Raw genomic sequence first — 13,229 nt, 5'->3', positions numbered from 1 at the left:
TCACACTGACACACTGCGACCGTATGCAATACACACCTCTTCAACGGGAAAACGCACATCCCATACACACACAACTACACAGTATGCAATTACACACCTCTTCACCTGGAAACGCACATCCAATCGACACAACATTTGTGTGAAGCCATAGCGTTTCATTGTCCCAACTGCATCCGATTTCAGGACATTATAATATTGTATACTTTTTGTCTACTCGGTCCGTGTCTCAGAGGAGGGCTGCGGACAGTTCAGTAACCTGCCTATTGGCGCCTACCAGTGACATCGTCGATGGGGGAATCCAAGCAATAGCAACCGCAGGCTTTCACTTCCTGGAAAGTTAGCATGCTATAATAGAAGCCATTGACGTCACTGGTAGGAGAGTTTCTGAACTGTCCTCAGCCCTCCTCCGAGACACTGACCGAGTCGAACAACAAATTGTGCCACATTATAATGAGCATTTGTGAGGACCAATTATATGAGGATAGGTTGAAAATGGGTGAAGTTGTCCTTTAAGGATAATTTATATGCCCTCTGCCCGTCGCATGGTGTCGCTTGCCGACAAGAATTGATCTTAAGATCAAACACTTCTTGTCGGAATTCTTGCCGTAAAATGATCAGTTTTCAGATGGTTTCTCAGGCTCCTAGCCCCCAGCCCTGATGCAGAAGGAGACCAACCTTCATTGTAGATAAAGGTAGATCTGTGTGCCTTGGAAAGTTAACAAACAAACAAACAAAGATCCCTGTAAAACCACATTCCTATCGCAGACCAGTCTAAGCTCTCTAACCTGTGGTCAGAGATGTCAGCTGGACCAAAAACCAAAGCAAATAGAGACGCTCTTTGCTTTGTAGTCCTCATGGTGGACATGCACATCTTCACAGTGTGTACACATAAGTACTACACACATACGTACTACACACACACACACACACGGCGTGCGCACACACTATGTACAGGAATGTTGTGTGTGTGTTTGGGATTTCTAATCTGTATTATGTGTACATGTTTTTATACCCACACCCAGCAGAGGAGCAGGTGCTTTGTAATCACCGGCGTCTGTCTGTCTGTCTGTCTGTCTGTCTGTCTGTCTGTCTGTCTGTCTCAAACTTGGCAGGTGACTTGGGGCAGCAGGGGTCAGGATCTACACTATTGATTCATTCATTTGGTCAGAGGTCAAGGTCACAGCGGACGGTCACAGTTTAGCTCTATGCATATGCATGCCTAGCATGGAGTAGCATACATATCCCAGAGTGCATTTCTACTTTTGCTGACGTGGGCAGAAATAAATTGTGTTTGTGCACTTGTGTGTGTGTGTGTGTGTGTGTGTGTGTGTGTGTGTGTGTGTGTGTGTGTGTGTGTGTGTGTGTGTGTGTGTGTGTGTGTGTGTGTGTGTGTTGGACCATTTGAAACACTGCCAGTAATGCAGAAATGCCTCTTGTCTGCTGATGAGAACATGGTGGGAGGCCTGATGCAAGCTGCTACTGTAAGCAAATCGTCTCTCAGTTTGACAAAACTAACACACGCACGCACACACACACACACACACACACACACACACACACACACACACACACACACACACACACACACACACACACACACACACACACACACACACACACACACACACACACACACACACACACACACACACACACACACACACACACACACACACACGCACACACACACGCGTAAGAGTGATGTTACCTATTTTACTGAAACCGTTCATGAAAGGCAATTGTGCTGATGCAGGCAGCTCAGAATCAGATACAGGGATTTTATCAGACACTGTTAAACCAGATTCATGTGTAGCTGCTGGTGTCACGCGGCAGAAATAGCCGATCTACAAGCTCACAGGACATTTCCCTGCGATGACCCCGAGCGCAACTGTTATCATGACTTCAGCTCGACTTCCTTACAAGCTAGAGGTGCAACAGTTAATCCAACTAATCAGTGTAATCGATTATGAAGCATCATCGATAATTTTATAAAATAATCGGTTCATAATCTATCCCTATTTTTGGAAAGTCATTGTAGGCGAAAAGTTTCAAAATAATTCTAAAAATGGCAAAATATTGCCAGTTGAATCAAGTGACACAAATTGCACGATTGAGGCAAAGTGATTAACTTGTATCTCCTCCATCGTTAACGCACCTTAAGATCAGAAGCAGGCTGGCTTGTGATCCTACAAGATCAAATTGAGTGTAAGTGCATACATGAATAAGCTATAAAGAAGACTTTTCAATTTAAGGGAAGGGCAAACAAGAGACAGGGGAAGATGAAGTATAGAGCAGGGGTTCTCAACCTTTTCAGGCCGCGACCCCCAAAATAATGATATTATTTCCCGCGACCCCCCGCGTGCACGCGCGCGGTCCCGTTCGCGCGCGCGAAGGTTATTTAATTATAATAGGTTATTTGATAATTGTTTATTTTCAAAACATTTTTGCAAAAAGTGGGTAAATTGAGTAAATTAACTGATAACACATGAATTAATGATAACATAAAAAAATATTTTGTTGAAAAAAAAAAATAACTGCTTTTTTTTTTCATTTTCTTTTTTCAAATTCACCAAAAAATCTGGCGACCCCCCCAAATTATTTGGCGACCCCCCTGGGGGTCGCGACCCCCAGGTTGAGAACCACTGGTATAGAGGACGGGAGGAGAGCAACAGAGGGTTGGTGACTTTTATGAATTAATCACTTGCGGGTCACGTTTGCGTGGTTATCTTTTGGCTGTTTCTCACACCGATGAGGTTAGGTGAGACAGATACTCACCGGCACTGTTTGCATCCAAATTCATTCCCGGCTCACTCAGTCAACATTAAGCACCAACAACAGAGACCAGAATAAAAGTGGGTATAAGACATATGGCTCTATTTTTGCCAGCGCCTTAACCATTATCCCTATACTACTTTTTAAAAACATTTTCAAATAGTTCAACTAGCCGATCTACATTGACATCGACATGTAGATTGGCTATTTGGAATATTTGAAAATGTTTTTAAAAATAGTTTAAGAAATGGCAAAGACGTTTGCAAGTTTAGGGATAATGGGCACTGGTGAAAATAGGGCCATAGACCCAATCCCTCCCTGTATTGCTATAAGGAGAGGTCTAGTTATCAGGCTACCACCATGTGGGATGGAAGCACCGAAAGATAGGCCATAGAGACATTCCTTATATTGTCTGCCTGTCAATTTATTTTCAGAAGAAGAAGAAGGTTTTAGTCACTCATACAGGTACAAGTAGAGAAATGTTAGTGGCGGTGCATTTTATTTGTGTCGACTCATTATAGAAAGCTCAATCTTGTCCAAATTTGGTCCATGTGTCACACTGTCACAGTGAAAACTGAACAGCCGGTCTATTTTGGAAAACTTCCATAAAGGAAGAGAACAGACAAGACTATACTGGAAAATAGACTAGATCAGACAAGAATAGAATTGAACAGAAAAAGATGGAGGAAAAAAGGTTCAAGTTTATTTGTAGTATTCATGTCAGGGGCCATGCAAGAAGATTGGGAGGAAGTTTCCTTTATGCTCCAATCGTATTATCAGATTGGACTTGGGGAAACCTTTTAAGGCAAAACACACTTGGGTCTCTGTTACGACAAAGAGTGGCATTGATCTCTATCTGTGTGGGAAGAAGGCACATAAAAACACACACAGGGACACAGAGAAAACAAACACAGCACAAACAAACGGGCGTGTGACATGCAGAGACATGAGCTCGCCACAGCACTTAAAACACATTCAAACTTGTGTGATTGTACACCTTAAAGCATGAATTAAACTTCAATGCACGGCAGTGTCGCGCGCCGAAAATAGACGACCTACAAGCTCATGACGAGTCGCATCGCGCCGCTTTGTGAGCTTGTAGATCGGCTGCTATTTCCGTGCCGTGAAGCATTAAAGTGTGGATACATTTAATATGATTTGATGGCCTCGGGGGACGATCACAGGCAAGCATTCTTCAGCTATCAGCAGGTCCATCAACACCCGGCGGGGCAGGCCCTGATGCAACCCACCACCACCATGATGTGTTCACCTGCATCCTCATCTGATGCCACACAGTCAACAAACCTTGCACGGAAACCAACAGACCCAACAAACTGGTTAGGCCTTTCTATTCCCTATTCTATTCCATTCCCAGAAACCTTGTACTGGGCTTAATGGGCTGTCCACTACTTCCGTGTTTATGTCTTTATTGAGACAGTCAGACAGTAGGGAAGTGGAGAGGCAGAGAGGTTAAAGGAGGCATGAAGGGCTCTGTATTAATAATCGCAAAATGATTGATAATCGTTTCACTATATAATCGTGAAACTTGGCAATTAATTAACACATCGTCCAACCATCTCCATCAGGCTCACAGAGGATTTACTAAATTGACAAAATGATATGACACAGAGAAGCACAATTAGCAACAAACGGCATTAGAAAATATTATAATATAATATCTTCTTTTCCCAAAACAATAATCATCATCATTAATCGTGATTACAATAGTCAGCAAAATAATCAGAAAAGTGAGCACCAGTAAAATTTCCTCACTTTCTATAACGTTCCATAATGTTTCACAAAGAAAAGCAGTACAAGTACACACACACACACGTTTCCTCACAAAATACAAACATACACACTAGAGCCTGACCAATATAATGACTATTATTTGACTTTTTGGATGAGGTATCGGCAATTATGCAGCCAATGTTTAACCATGCATGTCCCTATTTTGGGCATGTCATTATAGGCAAAAATGTTGTGGTCAAATAAAATAAAATGACTATTTATTTTCTGCCTCTAAACTAATGCACGCACACACACACACACACGTTTCTTCACAAAATACAAACTAGAGCCTGACCAAAATAACGACTATTATTTGACTTTTTGGATGAGGTATCAGCAATTATACAGCCAATGTTTAACCATGCATGTCCCTATTTTGGGCATGTCATTATGGGCAAAAATGTTGTGGTCAAATAAAATAAAATGACAAAAAATAATTGCCTCTGAACTAATATGCGCGCACACGCACAGACGCTGTGCATGGACAGTATGAGTAAGCTGGTGGACTGGTAATGTTGCAACAGGAGGATGTGAGGGGGTGAAGAAAACGTTTTCTGTTTCATTACAAGCTGGGACCCGTGTGGGCGATGTGGTGATGATGTCATACCAACCACTCTGATGAAGACACATGAAACCATCAGAATAACAGTGTGTGTGTGTGTGTGTGTGTGTGTGTGTGTGTGTGTGTGTGTGTGTGTGTGTGTGTGTGTGTGTGTGTGTGTGTGTGTGTGTGTGTGTGTGTGTGTGTGTGTGTGTGTGTGTCTAATACCATTGCCTGTACCTGTCTCATTTTGCCGGCATATGCCTGTGTTCCTTCATGCCTTCATGTGAACACACAATAGTGATCTGTGCACATGAGGGCCGTCCATCATTGTGATGATGTCACACAGGGAAAAGGAACACCCTCCCATCAGCTCCTCTAATTTAGAGCCCAACTGATGCCAGATTTGTAGGTCAGACGCTGATCGCGATGTTGAAGAGTCCTAGACCAGTGGTTCTCAAACTTTTATGTCAAGGACACCCAGGTTAATATGTATTTGGCCGCGTACCCCCATCTGAAAATATTTTGGGCCAATGAACCCTATACAGGATTTGTGTTTTCAAATCCAAATTTTTCACAATCTGTTTTTTAAATTGCAGATCTACAAGCTCATTTTCAAATATCCGATGTATATGGGATTAAACTGGTTAAAGTGATTTTGATGCTATATAAACACATTTTATTTTTTATTCACAAGGACCCCTGGCTGGGGGTCCACGGAACCCACTTTGAGAACCACTGTCCTAGACCACAGATTGCTGATGTTTTGTCAAGAAGTCCAAAATCTTCAAATCAATTTGAAAAAACGTAGATTTGTATAAAGGTTCTATTTGAGCACATTCAACTTAAGCAAACAAATAAATAAAAATAAACTCAAATAACTTCATTTTACTGTGGAGCCAACATGCTAGTATCCTACTGCTACAGGCAATATAAGCCTCAGCGTGAATCGGCTTTGACAAATGAGGAGCAAACTGATCACACGAGAGATTATGCTAAAAGCTAAAATATTGTTTTTTGGTAAGCATCTGTCATCCATACAGCCTCAGAATGTTATTGGGACTATGCCCAGATGTGGTGTGGTGGTGGTTGGGAGCAGCTATTTCTGGAGCCAAATAGCCTATGAACCCGTAGTGTACTGGGCTGAGCTGGGCTGGGCTGGGCAACAAAAAAAAAAGAAGAAATCCCACCAGAGCCTTGTCTACTCCAAGTCTACAGGACTTCAATGGTTGAGTGACTTTATTGTGATATCCTGATAGATTAGCTACTATATGCGCATATATGGGTATCATATTGTAAATGAATCAAATGAAGTCAATGAATCACTCAGGCCAGTTCCTGATGTCTACCAAGGACCAAAAACAAAGCCATGGGACATCGGATCGTCCACCCTACTTTTAAAATACATTGTTTTCTTGGTGTCTTGATATAGACTAATGCACCTCTTGCCAACATGTAAAAAAAGATTACATGGTTCTCAAACTTTTTCAAGACCCCCAAATAAATGTGTATTTGGCCGTGGACCCCCATCTGAAAATATGTTGTGCCAAGGACCCCCATACAAGATTTATGGTGATAAAAATGTCCTAACCCTAACGCCCTGCATTAGATCATGGACCACCACAACTTTGAGAGTTTGGTTCCATTTTGTACACTCTCAGAGTTACAGCCACATAAGGGTCCATTTGGTTCCTAACTATCCATTATTTATCTGGGGACTCCCTGGAACCCCTCAAGGGCCCTTGGGGGTCCCCGGAAGCACCAGCCTACATGACAAGACCTTCACAAAACAGAGGGAGCTAGCTTGACCAAGGCAAGGCGTGTTGTATTACTTTGATTATACTGTCTCGAAATCAGCTGTGCCTTTCCTCCAGAACACAAGAGGCACTTGCCAAGCATGAGGTTCGTAAGTGGAAATGTGTTTCACCATTGGCGCTGTGAGACTCCACGTAAAACAACAGCAACTATGGAGCGCTAAAAAACAGCATACATGGGCTAACAGAGGTCTCACATGTGAGTGACAGAGTGTCATCTTGGTTTTGCTGTGGTTATTGTCTACTGTGGTTATTATCGTTGTATTATTACCTTCTATTTGGTCTAAGGCCAGATGTTTTCGAAAGCCCATATTGTGTTCTTCTACCTCACCTGCATAAATCATCTTTCATCGTTCCGAATGTTTGTATACTTCTCGCTGTTTATTTTTTACGCTGTGGTTGTGCAGGAGTCTATAAGAGGGTCAGTCTATGCACGTGTGTGTGACTGTGTGTGCGTCCAGAGTCAATCTCACAAACTGCTGGACTGGACCAATCAGCACCAAATTTCTCATACTACCGTTTTTTTACGTTTTTGTTCTTGGATTTGATTGTGAATGTCTAAGCATTGTGTGAAAGAACTAGACTAAAACCCAAGGATGTAACTGCTTATTTAATTCAGTCCCATTCTGCACACGCCACGCTCTGTGACTAATGGCTTGTTGATGAATGATCAATGCTGTGCTACAGGCACCATCTATCATGATGGAATGACAGAGGAGAGGCAAAGCATGATCTCTGTGCATGTGCATGTGCATGTGCATGTGCGTGTGCGTGTCCTAATATGACGCTGTGGTAAGTTATTCATGAGGATCAGCATATTAAAGACGGGTTGCAGACAGACGTCTGCTGCGGCGTGCGCTCTCAGTCAACCTACAATCACACACACTCCACAACAACATACCTCATTATCATAGAGCCCTAATGCTGTGCTGAAGCCCTACTTAACATGGCTGTAATGTCCACACTGTGATGTCATTAGGGCTGCAACTATCAATCATTTTCTTAAAGATTATTTGGAAGATCAATAATATTTTGTTAAAATTGATTAGCGATTATTTTTCCTAATCGATTAAATCAATTCGTTTAACTGTTGCACTAGATGTCATGAAGCCCTACATGGCGTTGGCATGTCCATGGTATAAATGGTAAATGTTGCATTTATATAGCGTCTTTATCCAAAGAGCTTTGTGCATTACATTCCCCCATTAACACACCCATTCATCAACACACCAACAGCGAAGGAAACCATGCATCGAGCAGTTAGTGGTTCAATGTCTTGCTCTAGGACACTTCGACAGTAACCCAGGAGGAGCCGCGAATCGAACCGGGAACCTTCCGTTTCCCAAGCGGCCACTCTACTGTATGTACAATACCTCCTGAGCCACTGGAGTGATGTCATGTTGAAGCCCTACTTAACATGGCATTGGAATGTCCATTGTGTGATGTCATCTGAGATGGAAGAGAGACTCACATCACAGTGGATGACAGTTGTTGACGTTGCGATGGTAGCGTGCCAAAAAGCATGTGGTTGCGCTTTTCTGAGTGACAGTTTGCCTTACTGTATATTAGCCTACATTATGACACAAGCTTTATAGTCAAAACAGAATGCAGTGATGTTGCTAGGTTTTCAATGTAATGGGTCCTGGGATGCAAGGGTGGTCTTTTAGATGGGTCCCAGGGACATTTTATGGGTCCCCAATTACACGTCCCCCCCCCCTATCGTTTTCTTTGATCTCCAATCTCCATATCTTCTATGCGTGTGTGACTGTGTACATTATATCCTGATGCAGTGGATCTCAACCTTTTCAGGCAGCGACCCCCCAAAATAATCATATTTTAACTGGGGACCCCCCACCCTGAGGAATTCGGAGTTGAGGCACTTAATTTAGTTTGATTCAGTTCCACAGATACATATTGTGAAAATAGCAGATCTAGATCAGTGCGACCCGTTCCTGCTTTTCAAGACCGATACCGATATATATACATATATTAAAAAATCATAAATATATTTTTTCAAATGTATATGATTCTGTAGTATTAGCACACCTTATGGTAAGAAATACTAGTAGTGGGCAACAGGTGGATTTAACATACCTTTGACCAATAGAATACATTTAATCATAGAACCTTTTAATCATTATTATTATTTTATTTTGTATTATTTATGAATGTAGAATTTATTTTTACTATTTATTGTGTAGACTGAAAACACTGGCTTACAGTGGAAGTATTGGCAAATAAAGAAATAATGAAGACAAATACTGACAATGCCTATGAACATTGGCTTGCAGTTATTGCACATAGTCAACATGCAATAATACTATTAGGCTTGTCATTGAGAAAGGAAAATAAAGTTGTCTTTTTGAGGAGAAGTGGAACCTTATAAGTCACTTTAAGTTTAGCATGAGGGAGAGGGTCTACCCTCTTCAGGGAATTAATTGTTATGATATCTCTAAGCTACAGAAAACATCCAGTTGCCTATTAAACATACACAAGACACAGACGATAGACAACCGGTTACTTACAGCTGCCATTAATTAGTGCTTTTGTTTGCCTTTGTGGTCAAATCAGGGTCAAATGCATAGGATCAACGAGCCATCGTTAACCTGCTAATGTTACACAGCTGATTGGCAACATGCGTTAATCCACCACTCACTCTGATCTCCAAGCAAGTGGGAGAACACTCTAAAATCGGGGATTTTACTTTGGCTGGTCAATTTAAGATGACAACAGCAACAAAGATTAGTAGTAGACCTGTATGTATGATGATCAGTTATTATTCCAGACAGTGGTCTATCCAAGACGTTTTAACACGTTTAAGAGCAGGTCCTCATGCCGTCTCTCTCTCTCTCTGTGTGTGTGTAGCGTAGACTAACAGCGAGGGGCTGTGCTGCTGCTTCTGCCACACAACGCCGTTTAACCGAGTTATACTTCTCCAGTACAACGGTGTCTAACCGGAGAGTTATACTTCTCCACCAACGGTGCCTAACCGAGAGAGTCCATGTAGATCACAGCTGACAAATATTATATATTATCGGAGCTAATCGGAACTGCGTCCCATGGACGCACTAGAGTTGTCATGAATGCGTCCTTTCGCAATATGGTGCGTCAGCGACGCAGGACGCAGGCCTACGAGCATCTCTGAGAATGATTTAGCCTGTTGTTAAAAAATGAAAATAAAAAAGGGTGGGAGTGAGTCATTTTCTTCTAATGCCTGATTTATACTTGGTTGTATGAATCGGAAAAAAAGGGGCTTCAAACCAATTCTTCTAGACTAGAGTCCAGAGACTCATTTACATGAAAGCTAAATCTGCCAACCGTTTAGCCAAATGCGTTGGATCAGTGGTTCTTAAAGTGGGATCCAGGGACCCCCAGAGGTCCTTGAGGGGGTTCCAGCGGGTCCCCAGTGAAATAAGGAACAGTTTAACCACTTGTGCGGCTGCCCCATCTAAAAAATAACACAAATAGATAGCAGGGCTACAAGCTCACACTCACTGCCAGGTTGAAAGTGGTTATGTGGTAAATTTCACTATATATATTTTTTACCAGCTAGATGGTAATCCAATGAGAGAATGTATAAGATTGACTATTCAGATCAGGTTTCATTCTCCCTACCTACAGTATAGACACAGTCGTACGATTATGTACTTAAAGGGATATTTCACTTTTAAAAAATCCAAATCTTTTTTTTTTTAATAAATGAAAAAAAGTAATTGAAAAAACACGACCCCCTCACATATTAAGAGGGCAGTATAAGTCACCAGAACCAAGGACGGGTGTTCTTGATGAATCTATCATGGTTAAAATTGAGATTGAAGTTACAATGGGTTTGTATAGGAAGGGGGCGTGTCTGATAAAATAAATATCAAATATCTAAGTTTACTGAATCAGGCAACGTAAAAACTGTCTGGGGTGTTCACAAAAGCCTGAGTAGACTATTAAATGACCCAATTTTCTTTTTTAAAGTGAAATATCCCTATAATGTAACTTCTCTTAAATTTGGTCCCTGGCACAAAATCTTTTCAAATATTTCAGAACCGCTGATCAAAGGGGCTTCAAAACCAACTCAATATTTACATAAAAGCAAAACCATCTATGTATCCCCCCCCCCCCCCCCCCCCCCCCCCCCCCCGAACCTTGGTTGGCCTGGTTGGTAGCTATAGGTATACAGCTGCACATGGATCCAGGCAGGGAAGTAGTGGGGAATTCCATAACGGGCCAAATCAGGCGCAGCTGGCACTACATCCTCTTTCTGTAGTATTCCTCTTTCCTTTATAATAAACAACACATACTGTACACCCAGAGGACGTTATTAAGGCCCCCATATTTCACTCTGTACTGGCATATAATATATGCTACATATGTCTTCGAAATAGCTCCTCCCGCAATGACAGAATAGAGTCCAGTAGTTATATTATATCAATAATAAAATAATAACAATAATAATAATAATAAACCCAAACTCATATGGTCTAGTCCACTTTAAGGCAAAAATTCAAATCCCAGAACTTCAATATTATCCTATGTTAAAATTGCCTCGAGGGTCAACCGATGGTGTTTCGGTGGGTGGACATCACAAACGTAACATGCAGACCTGCAAGGCGCACTGTTGCTCCGATCCGCACCAAACTTGGCAACAACACTGGTCAGGGGTCTGCCATCAGAATAGCCACACCAGGTGCCACATTGCTCCGCCCCCCTCCCCCCCTGTTCCTATTAGCTGGGGTTTAAACAGCCATAACTCCAGTTCCCAGCATGCTAAACGCCCCAAACTTGGTAGGTGCTCTTATACGACAAAGATACTGTATAGAAACCTAGATACCTCATTGGCCGCTGCAGTTAATTGGAGCGACCTGTATCGCGGCCGCCATATTTGGGAAGACACGCTTCCTGACTGCTGGCCAATCACAGAATCTAGTTGTATAAAAATGTCCCGTTATATACGACTAGATTCTGCCAAGACACGCTGTGATTGGCCAGTAGTCAGGAAGCGGGCCTTCCCAAATATGGCGGCCGCGATACAGGCGCCCCAGAGTTGGAGGAGGCGCAGCTGGCACTACATCCACTACCTTTATAATGTCTATGTTATAGAGTACAGAAGTCCTGACGTCACCCGTTCACTCGTAAACAGCCATAACTCCAGTTCCCAGCATCCTAAAGGCCCCAAACTTGGTAGGTGCTCGTAGACGGCCAATAGGGACAGGCTGTACTTGCTTAAGGTCCGTCCACTCTGTGTTCCTATTGGCTGGGCTTTATACAGCCATAACTCCAGTTCCCAGCACGCTAAAGGCCCCAAACTTGGTGGGTGCTCTTTGACGGCCAATAGGGACAGGCTGTAATTTGCTGATGCCCCGCCCCCTCTGTGTTCCTATTGGCTGGGTTTTAAACAGCCAATAGGAACACAGTGTGTGAAGTTCCCAGCATGCTACAGGCTCCAAACTTGGTGGGTGGTCCCACAGACTTCCAATTTAATCAAAAATGACAACTTCCGGCAGCAATGTTATAGCAATGTTTAACACTTTAAATGGCCATACTTTGGTGACCATTGCTCTTATCAGCGCAACATATAGGACTAGGTTTGAAGAAAAACTAGTGAATGAAATAACCTTTTAAACAGCGACTCTCTCACTAGGTCAGTGCCAGGGGGGTGTCCCTGTCCCAGCAGAGAGGTTACCCGGCTGTACCAGCAAACCAAAGCCACGCAGACACACAGCTGGCCCAGGCAGGCAGGGTCTGGAATGGAATGAATGATGGAGGCAGGTCTCCCACTCTCCACTCCAACACACACACACACACACACACACACACACACACACACACACACACACACACACACACTGAGGGAGAGAGGTCACTCAGTAAATAAGGGCTCGTTTACCTGCGTCCACCGTGTCGGACAGGTCGTGGCTGGCCGCCGTCCGGGGGAATTCTTTGAGTTTCCTGGCGCTCAGGTTGAGCTGGCCGCTGACGGCCGCCTCCTCCAGAGCCCGCTCCAAGCCGCGGTTGGTGGGAGGCAGGTTATTGTTGTTGTTACCCATTATTCCACCGGCGGTACTTTGAAGCGAGGAGGGAGACGACGAAGAACCGAGCTGGGACGTGCGTGACGAGGAGGACTCGGGTCCTAACGTCGCCATGTTCTCTCTCCTCTCCTCCTCACTGCTGCTTTAATAAAGCTTTTGCTTTCTGTTTAAAAAAAAATGTAACAGAAAACGCTCTCCGTGTGTCGGTGGTGTTATATCCAGCAGCGGTGTGTGAAGTAGCTACGACACAGAGAGAGAGAGAGAGAGAGAGAGAGAGAGAGAGAGAGAGAG

The 13,229-nt window shown here is 43.1% G+C and overlaps 1 protein-coding gene across 2 annotated transcripts in view; it reads right to left on the bottom strand.

The window, feature by feature from the left end:
- lrch1 (leucine-rich repeats and calponin homology (CH) domain containing 1) overlaps positions 1-13,229 on the bottom strand; it is a 127,217-nt gene extending 113,988 nt beyond the window's left edge. For both annotated transcript variants that reach the window (XM_084085231.1, XM_084085232.1), the window contains exon 1: positions 12,797-13,229. In XM_084085231.1, coding sequence (XP_083941357.1) covers positions 12,797-13,052 — 256 coding nt within the window. In that variant the 5' untranslated portion in view covers positions 13,053-13,229. The remainder of the gene's footprint in view (positions 1-12,796) is intronic.

This window comes from Gymnoscopelus microlampas, assembly GCF_963454915.1.
Source record: "Gymnoscopelus microlampas genome assembly, chromosome: 17".
In the NCBI taxonomy this organism is placed as follows: Eukaryota; Metazoa; Chordata; class Actinopteri; order Myctophiformes; family Myctophidae; genus Gymnoscopelus; species Gymnoscopelus microlampas.
The sequence above is the reverse complement of the archived record's forward strand: the minus strand, read 5'-3'. Positions and strand labels throughout refer to the sequence as shown.